The sequence below is a fragment of the Colletotrichum godetiae genome, assembly GCF_030913485.1.
Source record: "Colletotrichum godetiae strain CBS 193.32 chromosome Unknown BDP55scaffold_50, whole genome shotgun sequence".
NCBI lineage: Eukaryota > Fungi > Ascomycota > Sordariomycetes > Glomerellales > Glomerellaceae > Colletotrichum > Colletotrichum godetiae.
The window spans coordinates 141,375-155,853 of NW_026851298.1; the positions used below are offsets into that span (position 1 = coordinate 141,375).

The 14,479-nt window shown below is 53.3% G+C and overlaps 5 protein-coding genes across 5 annotated transcripts; 2 read left to right on the forward strand and 3 right to left on the reverse strand.

Moving 5' to 3' along the window:
- Positions 1-182: 182 nt before the first annotated feature.
- On the reverse strand, positions 183-1,972 carry BDP55DRAFT_590663 (uncharacterized protein). Its single transcript, XM_060570920.1, has 2 exons — positions 1,584-1,972; positions 183-1,498 (listed from the first exon to the last, which is right to left on the reverse strand). The coding sequence occupies exons 1-2, from the start codon at positions 1,734-1,736 to the stop codon at positions 302-304; spliced, it is 1,350 nt and encodes a 449-aa protein (XP_060425111.1). The 5' UTR covers positions 1,737-1,972; the 3' UTR covers positions 183-301.
- An 851-nt stretch (positions 1,973-2,823) lies between these two features.
- BDP55DRAFT_732539 (D-isomer specific 2-hydroxyacid dehydrogenase) lies at positions 2,824-3,989 on the reverse strand (the record flags this gene model as incomplete). Its single annotated transcript, XM_060579957.1, has 2 exons — positions 2,824-3,692; positions 3,791-3,989. 2 exons carry the CDS (start codon positions 3,987-3,989, stop codon positions 2,824-2,826), a joined length of 1,068 nt encoding a protein of 355 aa, XP_060425112.1.
- A 1,408-nt stretch (positions 3,990-5,397) lies between these two features.
- On the forward strand, positions 5,398-6,078 carry BDP55DRAFT_636137 (uncharacterized protein; the record flags this gene model as incomplete). The annotated part of the gene is made up of 3 exons (XM_060572855.1): positions 5,398-5,520; positions 5,667-5,700; positions 5,894-6,078. 3 exons carry the CDS (start codon positions 5,398-5,400, stop codon positions 6,076-6,078), a joined length of 342 nt encoding a protein of 113 aa, XP_060425113.1.
- Positions 6,079-10,225: 4,147 nt separating this feature from the next.
- On the forward strand, positions 10,226-12,124 carry BDP55DRAFT_561154 (POT family protein; the record flags this gene model as incomplete). Its single annotated transcript, XM_060570057.1, has 2 exons — positions 10,226-10,680; positions 10,735-12,124. 2 exons carry the CDS (start codon positions 10,226-10,228, stop codon positions 12,122-12,124), a joined length of 1,845 nt encoding a protein of 614 aa, XP_060425114.1.
- A 1,545-nt stretch (positions 12,125-13,669) lies between these two features.
- On the reverse strand, positions 13,670-14,476 carry BDP55DRAFT_697070 (uncharacterized protein; the record flags this gene model as incomplete). Its single annotated transcript, XM_060577640.1, has 2 exons — positions 13,670-14,177; positions 14,238-14,476. 2 exons carry the CDS (start codon positions 14,474-14,476, stop codon positions 13,670-13,672), a joined length of 747 nt encoding a protein of 248 aa, XP_060425115.1.
- Positions 14,477-14,479: the final 3 nt, after the last annotated feature.

Below are 14,479 nucleotides of genomic sequence, written 5' to 3' on the forward strand. Positions count from 1 at the left end.
ATAAAGAATCGCAACAAAACTGGACTGGGTCGTATCAAAATAGGCTGGCCAGTTGTTACTCATGCTATCTAGTGGTTTGCAAAGGATAAGGTTACTTTGAGACCGGAAACAGCAACCAAATGGGTGGTAGAAACTCGTGTCCAAAGATCAAATAACATAGTTCACATTTTTCTTATTCTTGTCGAACAGCACGTCGAGGCCAAGGATCTTCTATCAAGTGATTGAACACGGTGCATAGAAACATGACAAGGCTTGGACGGTCTTCGTTACTATACGTAATTTTTAAATGCCCATGGATCGTTCATAGTCCTGACCAGATGGACCCCACCTGCTCCAGAGGCCAAGTAAGAAAATGTCGGTGACTATCCCCAAGTATCGCGTAAACGCCATTGATGACCTGGAGAGACCATCCCTCCATAAACCAGTGATGTTCCAATTGCTGCAGCAGAACAGCATAATAGCCGAGAAGAACCAGTGGTACGGCTTCCCTTCTCTCTATAGACTGTACAAAATCATCTTTAAGCACGTACAGCCAGCCGTAAATGATGGAAGGGATTTGTTCGTCGTCAACTTCTGGCCCTCCAGGCATGAAAAGCTTGCGGTAACATTCTTTCAAGTGGGCTAAAGCAGGACGATGAATGCTTTCTTCGACAGCACACGTCTCATCCACGAACTGTTCGATCTCGGATAGGGGCTTCTCCCAGTGCAGTACAAGCGGTGGAACGCTAAGAACCGAGAGTTTCGGTTCGTTCCATGTCGAACTACCACAGAGTAAAGCTTGCGATGCCTCTGTCCTAAGATTTTGTATCCCTATTGTACTGATCACGATCTTTACCCCTCTCATCAACGACCACCACGACACTTCGTCCTCCTCGGCGTCAAGCAAGATATTGCCTGGTGACGGGTCTCTAGCAAAGGAAGATAGACTGATTAGGACTGTGGCGTAGTATAGTGCCTGCGAATTCTCTTCGCTGAGTTGCGCGAGCATGGCGGTCACTTCTGGAAATGCTGCTGCCGCATGGTCTTCTGCTAGGCGGTGATAATATCCCCTTTGATCGGGTTTTAATCGGGCGAGATGGCGGGCGGTGATTGATAGAACCATTCGCATCACGCAGTCGTACTTGAAGCCAAGAGGCGGAACCACATCCCGGAAGGTTTGGGGGTCTCCTAGTGTTGTCGAAGTATGACACATGTAGTAGTGTAGGAGTTCGAGGCTCTTAATGTCGAGAAGACAGGCATTGCGTAAAAGGGGATCGATGTGACTTGATGGCGTAGGAGTCTGGCCGGAGTCTGATTCCATGTCCAAGTCAGAGGCTGTCGGGGTAGGTAGGTCTGTGGCTGGCTCCCGTTCTCCGTGTTGTCGTTTTCGTTTCCCTTTTCCATGACGTTCTTCGTCCCCCGAGGATGTAGACGTCTGTACTTCTGTGGATGTAGAGAGATAGTCACATCTCATGGAGAATCTTAAGCAGTTGGCGCACTCGGGGTGAGTCTCATCGCACTATAGAGCAAGAAGGTCAGCTCGATGAGGATTCAGGGCATGTTTTCTGGGGCGACTTTGGTATAGTGGGTGTAGTTGGGCGGACCTTGACTTTGCGTCTCTTGCAGTTTTGACAGCCGTTTCTAGACTTCTTGTGCGATCGCCTCTTATTCTTTCGACATGACCCGCAGCAGCAGCCTCCGGCACGGGTGGTCGTCGAGGAGGAGCCCGAGCAACTGTCGATATCTTCACCGGCCATAGTCACCAGTGTATGCTTCCAATCTTTTCAAAGTTTAGTCCTCCGAGTAACTTCGTATAGGCGATTGCAAAGGTGTTTCCGAGGCTATTCAGGGCACTTTTCTGTCGCGTTGGTGAAGCTTGAGACGGTGCTCACAGGTTGGCGCGACTCGCATGCTGTGGGCGTGCTGCGTCTTCGATAGGGTGTGAGCTCGGTCTCGCGTTCCGACGACGGGATGTAATTCCGTCCTAAAAATCCTATAGCAAAAGGATGAGCAGAACAACCTAGCTTTATTGTGGTTGAGAGAAAACAAGCCTTTGGTTAGTTCGTCGTATTCAATACGAAAATCCTCCGACGGGAGTAGATCATTGGATGGCCTGTCTCGGGTTCCCTACCGTCTTCTCCACCCACATGAAGTCAATGCCATAGAAACATCCACGGGGCTGGTCTGATTGGCTCGAGGACATCATCGCACGAGGCTATAATCCATGGGAAATTATTCGAGACATCTGAGGGCTAGCGGGTAGTTCAGGCTACTTTTACGTGTGCTCTTTGAGCCCGGGGCGCAGATAGGACCTCAGGTTCATGGTGATTAATAAGTTTGTCGCGAATCGTCGCTGACCTCCCGAGCTCGAATCGCGTTCGGCTTCTCTCTTGATCTCTAGAGACATCCGGATGGAGACCACCATATTCCATGTCTAATATCCATATTTGTGCTTCTTAGGTTGGCTTTCGTGTTGCGCTAGCTACCTTGGGCAGGAGGGCGCCGATTCGAAAGCAGATCAACTCCAAGTTGCTCTTACCGAGTATGTAAGGTGTAGACATCCTGTGTAGCATCAATCATCTGTTTCATCGCAGAGTGCTGGCGGAGTCATGAGGTGCATACCAAGAATACCGAGCCTCATACGAGTTTAGGTTTCTTGGACAGAATAGCAATTGGAAATAGGCTACTAGCAGCGGTCCATCAAATCCAGGACATTATCCTCACAGCAATTTACAAGAACCTTTGTCTGTTTCAGTGCCTGTCGAAACATTAATATTTGTTGACCTTTTGGTGGTTGAGGCTTGTTCATCGCGTTACGAGTAAGGACTATGACAAGTGTCGTATTCAAGCCAGAACATTGTCAAGAGCATCGCCTGCCTGCCACCTTCTGATGTTACCCGCCTGTTGCTCATACCACGCGTTCAAGGTACTCTCCTCGACGTAACCCATGTGTGGTGTCAGAAGCACCCTGCTGCGACCATCACGACCCCATTCGGTCGACCGCCACTCACTGTCCACAGGCAACGGCTCGAGGTTGAACACGTCCAAGGCACAGCCCCTGATCCCGCCCTTCTTCAAGACGTCCAGGAGATCCTCCTCTACTACGAGGGGACCGCGGGAAGTGTTGATGAACAACGCCGACTTCTTCATCTTGGAGAGATCATCCGCATTGATCAGTCCCCGAGATCGGTCTGACAGTACAATGTGGACGCTGAGAACGTCAGCAGTGCTGAAGAGTTCCTCTCTGCTGACAGCCCTGAAGGTGCCCACCGGCAAGCCCTCAGCCTTGGCCTTCTCGTTGGCAGCTTCCTGTGTCAGATTCGTGCTCCAAGCAATGATATTCATACCAAACGCCAAGTGCATGATCTTTGCCGTCGAGACTCCGAGACGGCCGAGTCCAACAACACCAAACGTCTTGCCAGTCATGCCTATAGCAACGTCCGTCTGCCACAAACCGGACTTGACAGCCAGGTCGTCGGCAGCAATGTTTCGTGCCAGCGAGAGGACGAGAGTCACACAGTGCTGAGTTGTGCTATTCGTGCCAGCCTGCTTGACTGTTGCCTTGTCCACGGTACCAGCGACGGGGATGCCGCGGTCCTTGAAGGCGGGGAGGTCGAGGCTGTTGTTACGCAGACCTGTGGAGAGAAGAAGCTTGAGGTTGGGCAGTCTTCCGATGAGGTCTTTGGGAAACGGGGTGCGTTCCCTCATGGTACCTTGTCATTCGTGTTAGCCTGGGCCCTGAACCGTATAAAACACCATGAAAGGCAACAGCGATGCTGCCATTCTATGTATGAGAATGAGGTATCATTACATAGAACATCGAAAGGCTCCAGCCTCGAGACCAATGCATCCTTGGCGTATTCAGGGGTCTCGGGATGATTGTAGGGCAGCAGGGTGTCCTTAAATTGGGTGACATTGAACAATGACTTATCCAGCTTGCTGAAGTGGGGTTCCGAGAGGCCCTGGTAGTCATCTAGGACGGCGATCTTGAGTTGCGTGACCTGAACCATGGCTGCTAGGAATCTAGACGAGGCCGGATAGCTAGCGGGAGTGTAAATGCGTTGTCCTGGATGCAGGGATCCGCGGCGAGCGAACGACGAAGTTGACCGGTTTAAGGGGGTCGTCAGAGTACTGATGCGGGTTGGGGAGCGATACGGCCTCATGCAGAAATTGAAGCAGCGGAGTATCGATTCGAGGAAGCAAGATAGCACACTGGTGCTCCTATTCTCACGAGGAGGTTTGGTGGTTTCAAGGTGTTCCGGGCGACGGTGACTCAACTCGGGATTTCTAAGTAGGCTTGGGGATCTTGGCGGGGCGTATGAAGTCGGCGGCTTACAAGCGAACGTGCATATGCAGCCTTACTTGACAGGATCAGGTAATTCGATAAACAAACTGGTCAGACAATGGAAAGTAAGCTTCCGAATAGAGGTAAGCCCTGCACGAGGTGTGGTTGGACGAGACGTTGTTCTCTCGCGACGTCAGTTGTCGAAGTCACGAATAGTTCTCAAATCACTCGTAGAGCATCTAATACCCCGGCGGAGGGGTAATACATTAGCCACCCAGAAGGCGTCTTCGTGGGGTAAGATGAGGGGAAGAGACCGATCCGGTACCGAAATCCCGAGTCTGTGTTCTTCGGTTTCTAGAACAGTAGAGAGTTAACAGCGTTCCATCGACATGACTGACTTGTTAACAACCTATCGACAACTGTTTCGCCTGTTCAAAATGCTCGGCGCGCATTCGACCGCCGCGAGCGCCTCATCTGATGGCAAGAGCCTGTCAAGAGTCAAGACTCAAGCCCAAGTAAATCGGCGCGTCGGGACGCATCGGCATTCAGGCCGGGATTTAACGATTGACGAATTATCTAATCAACTCTGGTCATAGTCTTTGCTAAGACAGCCTGCTATCTCATAATCTGGCATGCTTACGTACTCTCTGTCTCTTTCTCGCCCACATTCCTGGCCCCCAATCTCTCCAGGGTGATGGCCAGACCACTCGGTGCCCTCTGGAGAGTGAGAGTGTGAGACTCTCCATCGCGCTCACTAGTCATGGGCCACCCATGAGGGCCAACCCGGAGTTGGGATGGAGATTGCCCGGAGGTTTGTGGAGTTGGCGTTTATTTACCCAAACAACGGCGCCTAGCTAACCTTGCGTTCCCCAAGTCTCTGACCGCTCCGTTCCGGGGACAATGAACTGAATTTTGAAGACCCAAGAGGGTCTCTCCAGTGCTCACGTTGTTTCTCGGACCATTACGAATGACGCCATCGACTAGCGGCCCACCAGAGGAAAATATTTGCTAACAGAATTTGACACCTTCACCAACAACTGTAGGAGGATGGCGAACGCCGGGCAGTCAAACGGAGGTCGGAGGAGAATGCCTATTATTGCACGACGCTGAGGTGCTCACGCGAACCCGACGGAATGCCAATGCCCGTCTTCATCCCGTCCGGCTCCTCGCTTCCTGTGTTGGCGTGTCTGGCTCTGGATACCAAGAAGGAGGAATACTTCAGAAGTTCCTCGCCAAGCAACCCAAAGCATCCACCGGTGCGCACCAAGTCGGTTGATCGGTTGGCCGCTGCCAAGTCGGTTCAATTCAACTGACAAACGATGCTTCTCTGGTAGGTTGGTTTCCGGGTGGCCAGGTACCGCATCCTCTCACCTGATTCTGGAATCTGTATTCCTTGTTGTAGCTGATGATGAGATTTGCCTCCCTTCTGATGGATTGTAAGTTTGACCGCAACCACCGTAAAAGAGGCAATCACCAGAGCACCAGAGTAAAGGTGGTTGTCTATCAATGATGAATCGAGATTGACCCCAGGCTGCGAGGGGTACTTAGCGTAGGGAGGGTCTCAGTCGCTGCGCTCTTCGCTGATCGCTCGTACAAATGTAACGTGATGTCGACAACAAGCTTTGCCAGCCCTTTCGGCCGTTCTCTCCGTGTCTCTCGGCTCTGCTCCTGGCGCTGTCGTCTGGTCTTGGAGCCTGAAGGCTGCTGCGCCAGTGCGCCCATCCCGTCGCGGCGTCGCCTTGACTCAATGCTCTCGCTATTCTCATGGAGCGCCTTTCAAGCGTCAAGCCTTTGCCGCCGCGAGCCTCTGCTAGCCTTCCAGCCTTCCAGCTAGGCAAAAGCTCGGCAAGACTGGGCATTTGCTGGGCAAAGCTGTGCAGCGACAGAAGCAGACGTCCTGATAAACCTTGCCGCACTCGAGTCTTACCGCGAAGCGACATGGCTCGCACGTTATGAGAAACTGGCGTTCGGGGGCGCGCGGAGAGTTTCCAGGGCCCTTTGGCCCTCGTTCAAACCCCTCCCCGGACGCCACCTGCGTCGTGCTAACTAGGGGACTTATCCTCGCATTCTCACCCGTCCTACCCGTCACCTACGACTCCATCGCCGTGCAGGCGTTCGTCCCAATGAAAGACTTCGCTCCTACACCCTCTCGTACTGTGTGGCCTGCAATTAATCTTGGATTTCGATGTTGCCTCGCGACACTCGATTTCAGAAATCGATGGCGTAGACCAAACGGTATGAAGTTGAGAGTTCATCAAAATGTTAAGGCTGGAGGTACACTACTGTACGCTATAGCTCTTGAACACAAGAGAAAGAAGTATGTAGAGCATGACCATGAGAATGCAATTTGACCATCTGGCATCAGTCAAATCTGCCAACTCGTTATCAGGACGACTGCCTCTTGGTTCTGAATGGTGGACTGGGACGAGCGGCTCACGGGCTTCATCCCGCCCTGGACTGGACCTATGAGGCTACGATGCTCAGCGGCCAAGAGGAGTGAAGTTAATGATCATGATAGCGTAAGGATCTCTCGTCAATAACGTCTCTATTTCTGGGCGCACTCCCTCTTGAGCACTAGTAGACACGAGTGAGGCAAATCAGGCAGGCTTCCATTCGCCATTCTTCTTATCGGGAGTTCAGTCAGCCGCCGGTTAGTTGAAGCGTGGAGGATTGGCGAGAGGGCTGGTTCGTGGGACATTGCCGTGCTGATTGCATGCGACATCCCGCGTCGCACATGCTGTGAGTGGTGTGTCCACCTCTGCTCAGGCCACTCACAACCTGGCAACCCACACCATCTGGGGCAGGCCTGGGGTCGCCCGACCTCTCAGGCTCTCAGTCTTCAGGTTCTCGTCGAGTTGGGGTCCGTCTTGTCTGTGCAGCCGATGCCCCCGTGAATTGCAGAAAGTTGGCACGCGACACCGAGACTACTGCCCAGTGCCTACTGTGCTGCGTGCGGGCTTTGTCCCATCATTTGGTGGGGTTCAATATTGAACAAGACGAACTTTTGAAGAGTTGCCTCGGCGGCACTACTGGCGAGTACTGTACTAGCAACCTAAGCCAAGAAGACAAGCAATGAGGCGAAGCTTGGAGCATGCTTGCAACCGAGTCTTGGCTCTGGATGAAAACGAGGGAGACGGGGGCACTTCTGAAGAGACCAAATCGCTAGGACTGTAGGACACGAAGCCAAGACCGTATCAGTCATTGCCAGCAGTCTGGGCGCCGTGGGCGGTCGTGATGGGAATACCACCTTTCCTTTTGGTCTCTCAAACCCCATATAATCCTGTGGGCACATGTCAAGTGTCATCTTTGGAGTAAGAAGCCGTGCCCGTTGCCATTGCCCAGGAGTCTGGCACCGTTGACTAAGAGAAAAGCCTTCCAGGCATTGGGGTATCTGGGCGGGCTTCTGCTCCCACATTCCCCCAAAGTATGTCCCAACCACTCCCGCTGCAGTCCTTCAAGTCTGCACAATTTCGGCGGTATCCAGTGGATCGTAGGCAGTCCGATACGAATCTCCCGTCCGACTGGTCCATCTCGAGAACCAGAAGCTGATCCATCATCCAAAAGGACCTTTGGATGGGGCCGTTCCAAGAACTGCAGACAAAAATCCCCCGGGGTGTCTGGCTGAACCGGGTATAGCCTCGCTCCGGAACCAACCAAACAAGGGAGGACGTGGGTGTCGCGACATTAAGCTCATGGGCCACTGCGACGGCTCTTATCGTTTGGGAAGGTCGCCGGGGGACTAGTGCCACGGCAGAGAGCTGCAACTAAAGTGTTTGACCGGACTCTTCCATGCGGCCCATCTGTGCAACCAGCTACCTAGGAACGCGTGTCTACGGATAGACTGTGGGTAGCAAGACGCGGCTTTGGCTAGAGGAGATGAAGCGTGAGAGGAGATGAGAGAGAAACCGCATGTTCAGCTCGATGGGTAGACCCAAACTTCATACTGGACTGAACAGTATCATCGTCTGCTCTGTAGTGTAGAACCAGAGTCATGATGTGCACATGCGGCAATCCTCGGCCTTTGCTCTCGTTGGCAAACCCAATTGTCCATTCAACCCCTCTCCAGCCCTAAGCCAAGACCGTTTACACCCATTCAACCACTGGAGTGGCCTCGGTAGCAACATCACCTTCCCTTTCCCGTGCCATAGATGAGTCTTGGCGGAGCGTACCATGAACGGGGCGGCGATGATTTGAGATGCGTCTGCGCATCATCGGTATCCCCCATACTTCAATCAACTAATAGTGATCCGTTCATTGGGAGCGACTATTACGGTATTACATACATAGACGCAGCAGGAGTGAACAATGCGATTCGTCGCATACCAGAAAAGGCCCCTAATCAACGGGAATCCTTCGTGTGGCGCATCAACGAATCAAGACCTCGGCGTAGCACTCGGCTATCACCAGGCCACCCGCCCCTTTGCTCGCCCTTCCCGTCCATCGTGCAGGACGGTGCCAGGCATGCCAGGACCAACTTTGTTCTCGAAGCCACGCCAGAAGCCAAGTCGCAGCTATGCGGCAGGCCACACAGGCTCAGGCTGGCGCTCTCCCGTGAGCCGAGTGAACGCCAAAACACGCCTGGTCATCGATGTTACACCACCATACCAACACTAGCAACACAGAGCCAACGAGCTTTTTTTTCGTGCCAACACTGATAGAGAAGTCAGGTCCGGGAGACGCGCCAATGACGGTGCTCGATGAGATGGGGTGGCGGCGATGCCAAGGTCGATCAACGTTACCGCCGAGCCCCTTGGCTGTCGCATTTCACCATCCAGCTCTCACCACTTTGGCACTCTGCTGGCTGACTTTTCCCGAGTCTGGCAGGCAGATTCTGCAACCTGCTGATATCAGATAGAGCCGGCCGAGCTCAGCTGTTTGCCCGGGTTTCACGAGTCGCGAATCAGATACCCTCCCTGGAGTGTGTATCCAACAAGGCGAAATTCAACTCGGTCTCTCACTTTGTGTCTCAACTCTGGTGTTAACCCCAGACCGACACCAGCTACGCCGCCGCCTATCTACTACCCTCCGATTCTCGACCTGCCTAATCGGGCCATTTGTCCTGGAGCCCATCACGGTCCATCAAATCCATCAGGGCCCATCGTCTCCCTCTCGTTGGAGCTGCCCACCACCCATTATTGGTATCTGTCTCGGTCCAGCCTGGCGTGGAATCCGTGGACTCATTCTGTTGCAATAGATCACTTCAACTCTTGCCTGCGACCTGCGTCGTCCTGCGCGCGCTGGCCGCCTGTCTCCGATTCTGACCCCCCTGCGCCGTCCCAAACGCCCGACCTTGACCCCGTCGTCTGCGACAGTATCATTGTCGTGGTGCGGTGCTTCGCGTTGTTCTGATCTTCGCAGCGTAGAGCAGTTAGAGGGAGAGGTAGCGTGTGTTCTCGCGTCTCCTGTCCCGTGGCGACGGTTCTGGGCGAGATGAGCGGTCCCCGCCCTCCTCGACGGCTCCGTCGACGCCCACGCACAAACCCTGGACCCAGGAACCTTGTTGACATAGAGGCAAACCTTACCTCCTCCACGATTGGACCGTCCCATGCCATCCCATGCCACCGCCATCTTCCCTCCGTACTCATGAGTCCATGTCCATGTCATCCAACCCCCGTCCTTGTCCCCCCACCTCCAGGCGCTAGAGTATCTCGCCCATGTCTGTGTATCTGCGGATACCTACCGGCTGCCGAATGCAGCTGTGATGCGACCTCCCAGTGGGAAATATAAATCATCTTCATGAGACGCTCCCTTCCGCGTAGACCTCTCCTCCCCTTCTCTCTTGCGATCAGCAGCCCTTCACACACGGCCAACAGCCCAGGTCCCAGTTTGACCCATCTGTTAATTTGCTGTCAAAGACTCGTTAACTCGTGTCTTTCGTTACCACACTCGCGGAGCCTCTTGTACCAAGTCTCTGGTTCCTCCCCCCGCTCCAGCGCAGGAAACTTTCCTCCAACTCAAGCCATGAGTAACGCCGGAGGCCTTCAGGACGATGTCCTGGCCAAGGCTCACGTTCCCCAGGCCACCGTGCAGGGCACCTCGAAGGAGACTCGCGGCTCGTTCGACGTGACCGCAGCCGCCGCCCCTCCCCTCGAAGACAACTACTACGACTCCAAGTCCGACGATGACTACGAGGATAAGCCCACTGAGGAGGAGCTGAGCACACTTCGTCGTGTCTCGGGTCCCATTCACTGGGGTATCTACACCATCGCCTTCGCCGAGCTTTGCGAGCGTTTCTCGTACTACGGTTCCTCCGTCTTGTACACCAACTTCGTCATGCGCCCTCTGCCTCCGGGTTCGACGACCGGCGCCACTTATGGTGCTGATATCCCCGCCGGTGCCTTGGGCATGGGCCAGAGGGCCTCCCAGGGTGTTTCTTTGGTGAACCAGTTCTGGGCTTACCTTGTCCCCCTCTTCGGGTATGTTGCTTCATGTGAACCTGCTCTGAGATTGGAAATTGACTAGTAATGCAGTGGTTGGTTAGCCGATTCCAAGTTGGGTCGCTACAAGGTCATTCACATCGCCATCGCTGTTTCGACCGTCGCTCACATCATTCTGACTGTCGCCGCTGCTCCATCCGTCATCTCCAAGGGCAAGGTCGCTTTCGCCCCCTTCTTCCTCGGTCTCTTCACTCTTTGCTGCGGTACCGGTCTGTTCAAGGCCAACATCTCCCCCCTGCTTGCTGAGCAGAACAAGGACACCCGTATGCGCGTTGAGACCCGCAAGGGCGAACGTGTCATTGTTGACCCTGCCGTCACCAACACCCGTATCTTCCTGTGGTTCTACTTCGCCATCAACTGCGGTGCCGTCAGCGGTCAGATCTCCATGGTCTTCGTTGAGAAATACCACAGCTTCTGGCTGGCTTTCCTCCTGCCCACCATTCTCTTCCTGATCTGCCCCGTTGTCCTCTGGTCCAACAAGAAGAAGTACCACCTCACTCCCCCTACCGGCTCTGTTCTCGAGAAGTTCGTCCACATGTCAAAGTTTGCTGCAAAGCGCTCCGGCGGCATTACCAAGCTGAACTGGGAGAACGCGAAGCCCAGCAACGTCCCCGTTGCCGAGCGCCCTAACTGGTTGACCTACGATGACGCCTGGGTTGACGAAGTTCGCCGCGGTCTGAAGGCCTGCAAGGTCTTCCTCTTTCTGCCCATCTTTTTCCTCGCCTACAACCAAATGACCAACAACTTGACCTCCCAGGCCGGTTCCATGGTCCTCGGTGGTGCCCCCAACGACGTTATCCAGAACCTGAACCCCCTCTCTATCATCATCATGATCCCTATTCTCGACCACCTTGTCTACCCTGGTTTCCGCAAGATGGGTTTCAACTTCACGCCCATTAAGCGTATGACTACTGGTTTCTTCTTCGCCGCCGCCGCCATGGTCGCCGCCACTGTCATGCAGCACTACATCTACCAGATGTCCCCTTGCGGTGACCTGGCCACTATCTGCGAGGAGGGCCCTGCTCCCATCAACGTCTGGGCTCAGTGTCTCCCCTACGTCTTCGTTGGTCTCGCTGAGATCTTCACCAACGTCACCTCATACGAGTACGCCTTCTCCAAGGCTCCCGAGAACATGAAGTCCCTCGTCATGTCCGTCAACTTGGCCATGAGTGCTGTCTCTGCTGCCATCGGCCAGGCCTGGACTCCTCTGTCCGAGGACCCCCTCCTTGTCTGGAACTACGCCTCCGTCGCCATCATTGCCTTCCTCGGTGGTGTCGCCTTCTGGTTCTGCTTCAAGCATCTCGACGGAGAGGAGGATGAGCTCAACCAACTTAAGAAGACCAAGTTCCTTGGTTCCAACCAGCCTACTGCCGCGGCTCAGGACGACCAGGTCGCCCAGACCCACGTCTCTGAGAAGGTTTGAACACGGTTATTCAGAACTGTTCATACCCCGCTCCCTCTCGCGGAGGAGCGTGTGTAACCTCATTTGGTTGTATGATTTCCCGCGTCAAATGATTCCCCGGCAGTTGGTCTTCCAGACGAGCGCCAATACTTCTAGTTAGACAAGTGCACGATAATGCTTATAATGAAAATACCTATTCACCACATACCAAGCTTCCACATACGGGGTATTTCTCGACCATGACGTGACACACTTGAACCAGAATCTGAGAGTCATCGCAGTGAAACGCCGGCGTTGGGTCAGAATCGCGAACGTGTGCAAGTCAGCAAGAACTAGAGCCTCTCCTTCAAAGCCGTACATTACATGTGTCCCAGCCCTGTCTGATGATTGCCCTCGCCCCGTCCAAAATTTTATCGATCTCATGGAATCAATCTTTGTAGTCTGACGCAACGCACCAAGTATTGCACTGTTTGACTGAAACACGTACACCTTTGATGTAGTGGCAAACTCGTATCATCAGGATTTGCTTTGAGCTGGATCAAGCTTCTCATCCTTCTATCAGTTGTCGCAGTGATCCCCAGCGGACATGGAGTTAGTGATGCTTTTCCATTCACCGTGCATCTCTCCGCCTAGGTGTCACCCGGGTCATAGGCTGATATCATGAAGATTTCCGCTTCCACACCGTAAAGCTGAGCATGCCACAGTGCCACTTCCTTATGAAGGCCACTTCGAGCAGCTGAGGACAAGATTTAGCCAACTTTCGTGCATCTTCAGCGCGAACCTTGTGTACCGGATGGTACCTTAGTCGACTGCTCACATGTGCGCTATCTCGTACTTGTTGTCGTCGAGAGTTCTCGTTGTTGTCGAGATTTATCGTTGTCCGGAATACCGTGGTTCTGCTCTTCGGTTATGACCAAGCGGCTCAGTTCAGTGAGTAGTGCGAAGGCTAGAGCCAGTGCCTTATGATCCTACAGTCAGCAAATTCCCACATCCCCATGAGAGAAGTGATGAAGTAGACTCATTGAAATACGCACATTCCTAGAGCGCCCTCCAATGCAAGATATTTGATATTCGGACACGCGTGAAGGTTTAGGTACTAGAATTGAGTTACTACTTCGCATAGTGGAAACTCAAGAATCATGGCGTGCAATACCAAGCTATGAGAGGGTACCTTCAACCAAGCTGAGCCTTGAGGAGAGAGGCGAGTGCCAGAGATCAAACAGTCAAGAGTCACCAAGAGCAAAACATGCAACTAGAGTCCTTAGGTAGAAATAAGGCAGTAGGGAGAGCTTCTATGTTCCCTGAAAGAGCATATTAATTGAATAAGAAGCCTTTGACTTCAGTCAAGCCAGCTGGCACGCCGACAACAGGACATTGTTGTGGACTGGGGTATGAATATCGTTGCTTCAAGTCGTTTACACTATGACAAAGACAAAGAAAAAGGTATTACACTTGTTTTGCGGGTTGTAGCCCGGGGATATCTCGATGTTGCTTCAACTTCAGAAATCGAACGCTGCCCCTTAAACTCCAGCTCTTGTCCAACGTTGAGTCATCATACAAATCTCCTCAGACCATGGCCCCCTTGCTCTGGGGCTTCTCTCCGGTCCTGTAATCAGTCGAGGACCTAGAGTCGTCCCCGACGCTGGTATTGGACTCATAGGTTAGGTTGACGTTGGTTGTGCGGACAATGCCGTTGTAAGTCATGATCTCCTCCTCGGATCCAGATGGCGACGTGCTTCGGATCTCTGTATGGTGTTGCGAGCGTGTCATGCGCATGTCTTTCAGCGTGATATTATCGCCTTCTCGGACCGTATTGCGAGGCCGAGAGGAATTGCCGTAGTACTTCAGCCCGCTGCTGCCGGTCTTGCCGGAGCTGATAGCACCAAATAGCTTCGGCCACCACTTGCGGAACATGGGGCGCAGAGCCGGGGCGGAAGCCGAGACGATGGCGAGGTTCACTTCGACCGTGTTGTAGACAACTCCGATATCGTAGAAGGGGTCTTTGTTGGGGTCCGGAGGCACGTAGAAGAGCTTGTAGATCGCAACGAGACGGATAATTGCGACAATGGTAACGCTGGCAGGGATGTTATCAGCTCACGGATAAGTTTTTCAATGTCATGGTTGCAAGACTTACACTGCACCAACCAAAAAAACGCAAATGACAGCAATCTTCGCGCCCATCGGCATTTTCAAGCCCAAGAAAATCCAGAACGGCAGCAACAGAACGAGAAGATCCATCAAGACGTTGAGGCAGGATATCGATACATGGAAAGAGTTGTCGACGCATCGTGCAGACGCCCGTACGAGGGGATCCCAGTTGGCCTCGATCGGTAGGCACTGTAAAAGAGCGACGAGGAAGATGGCAATGGCCATGGC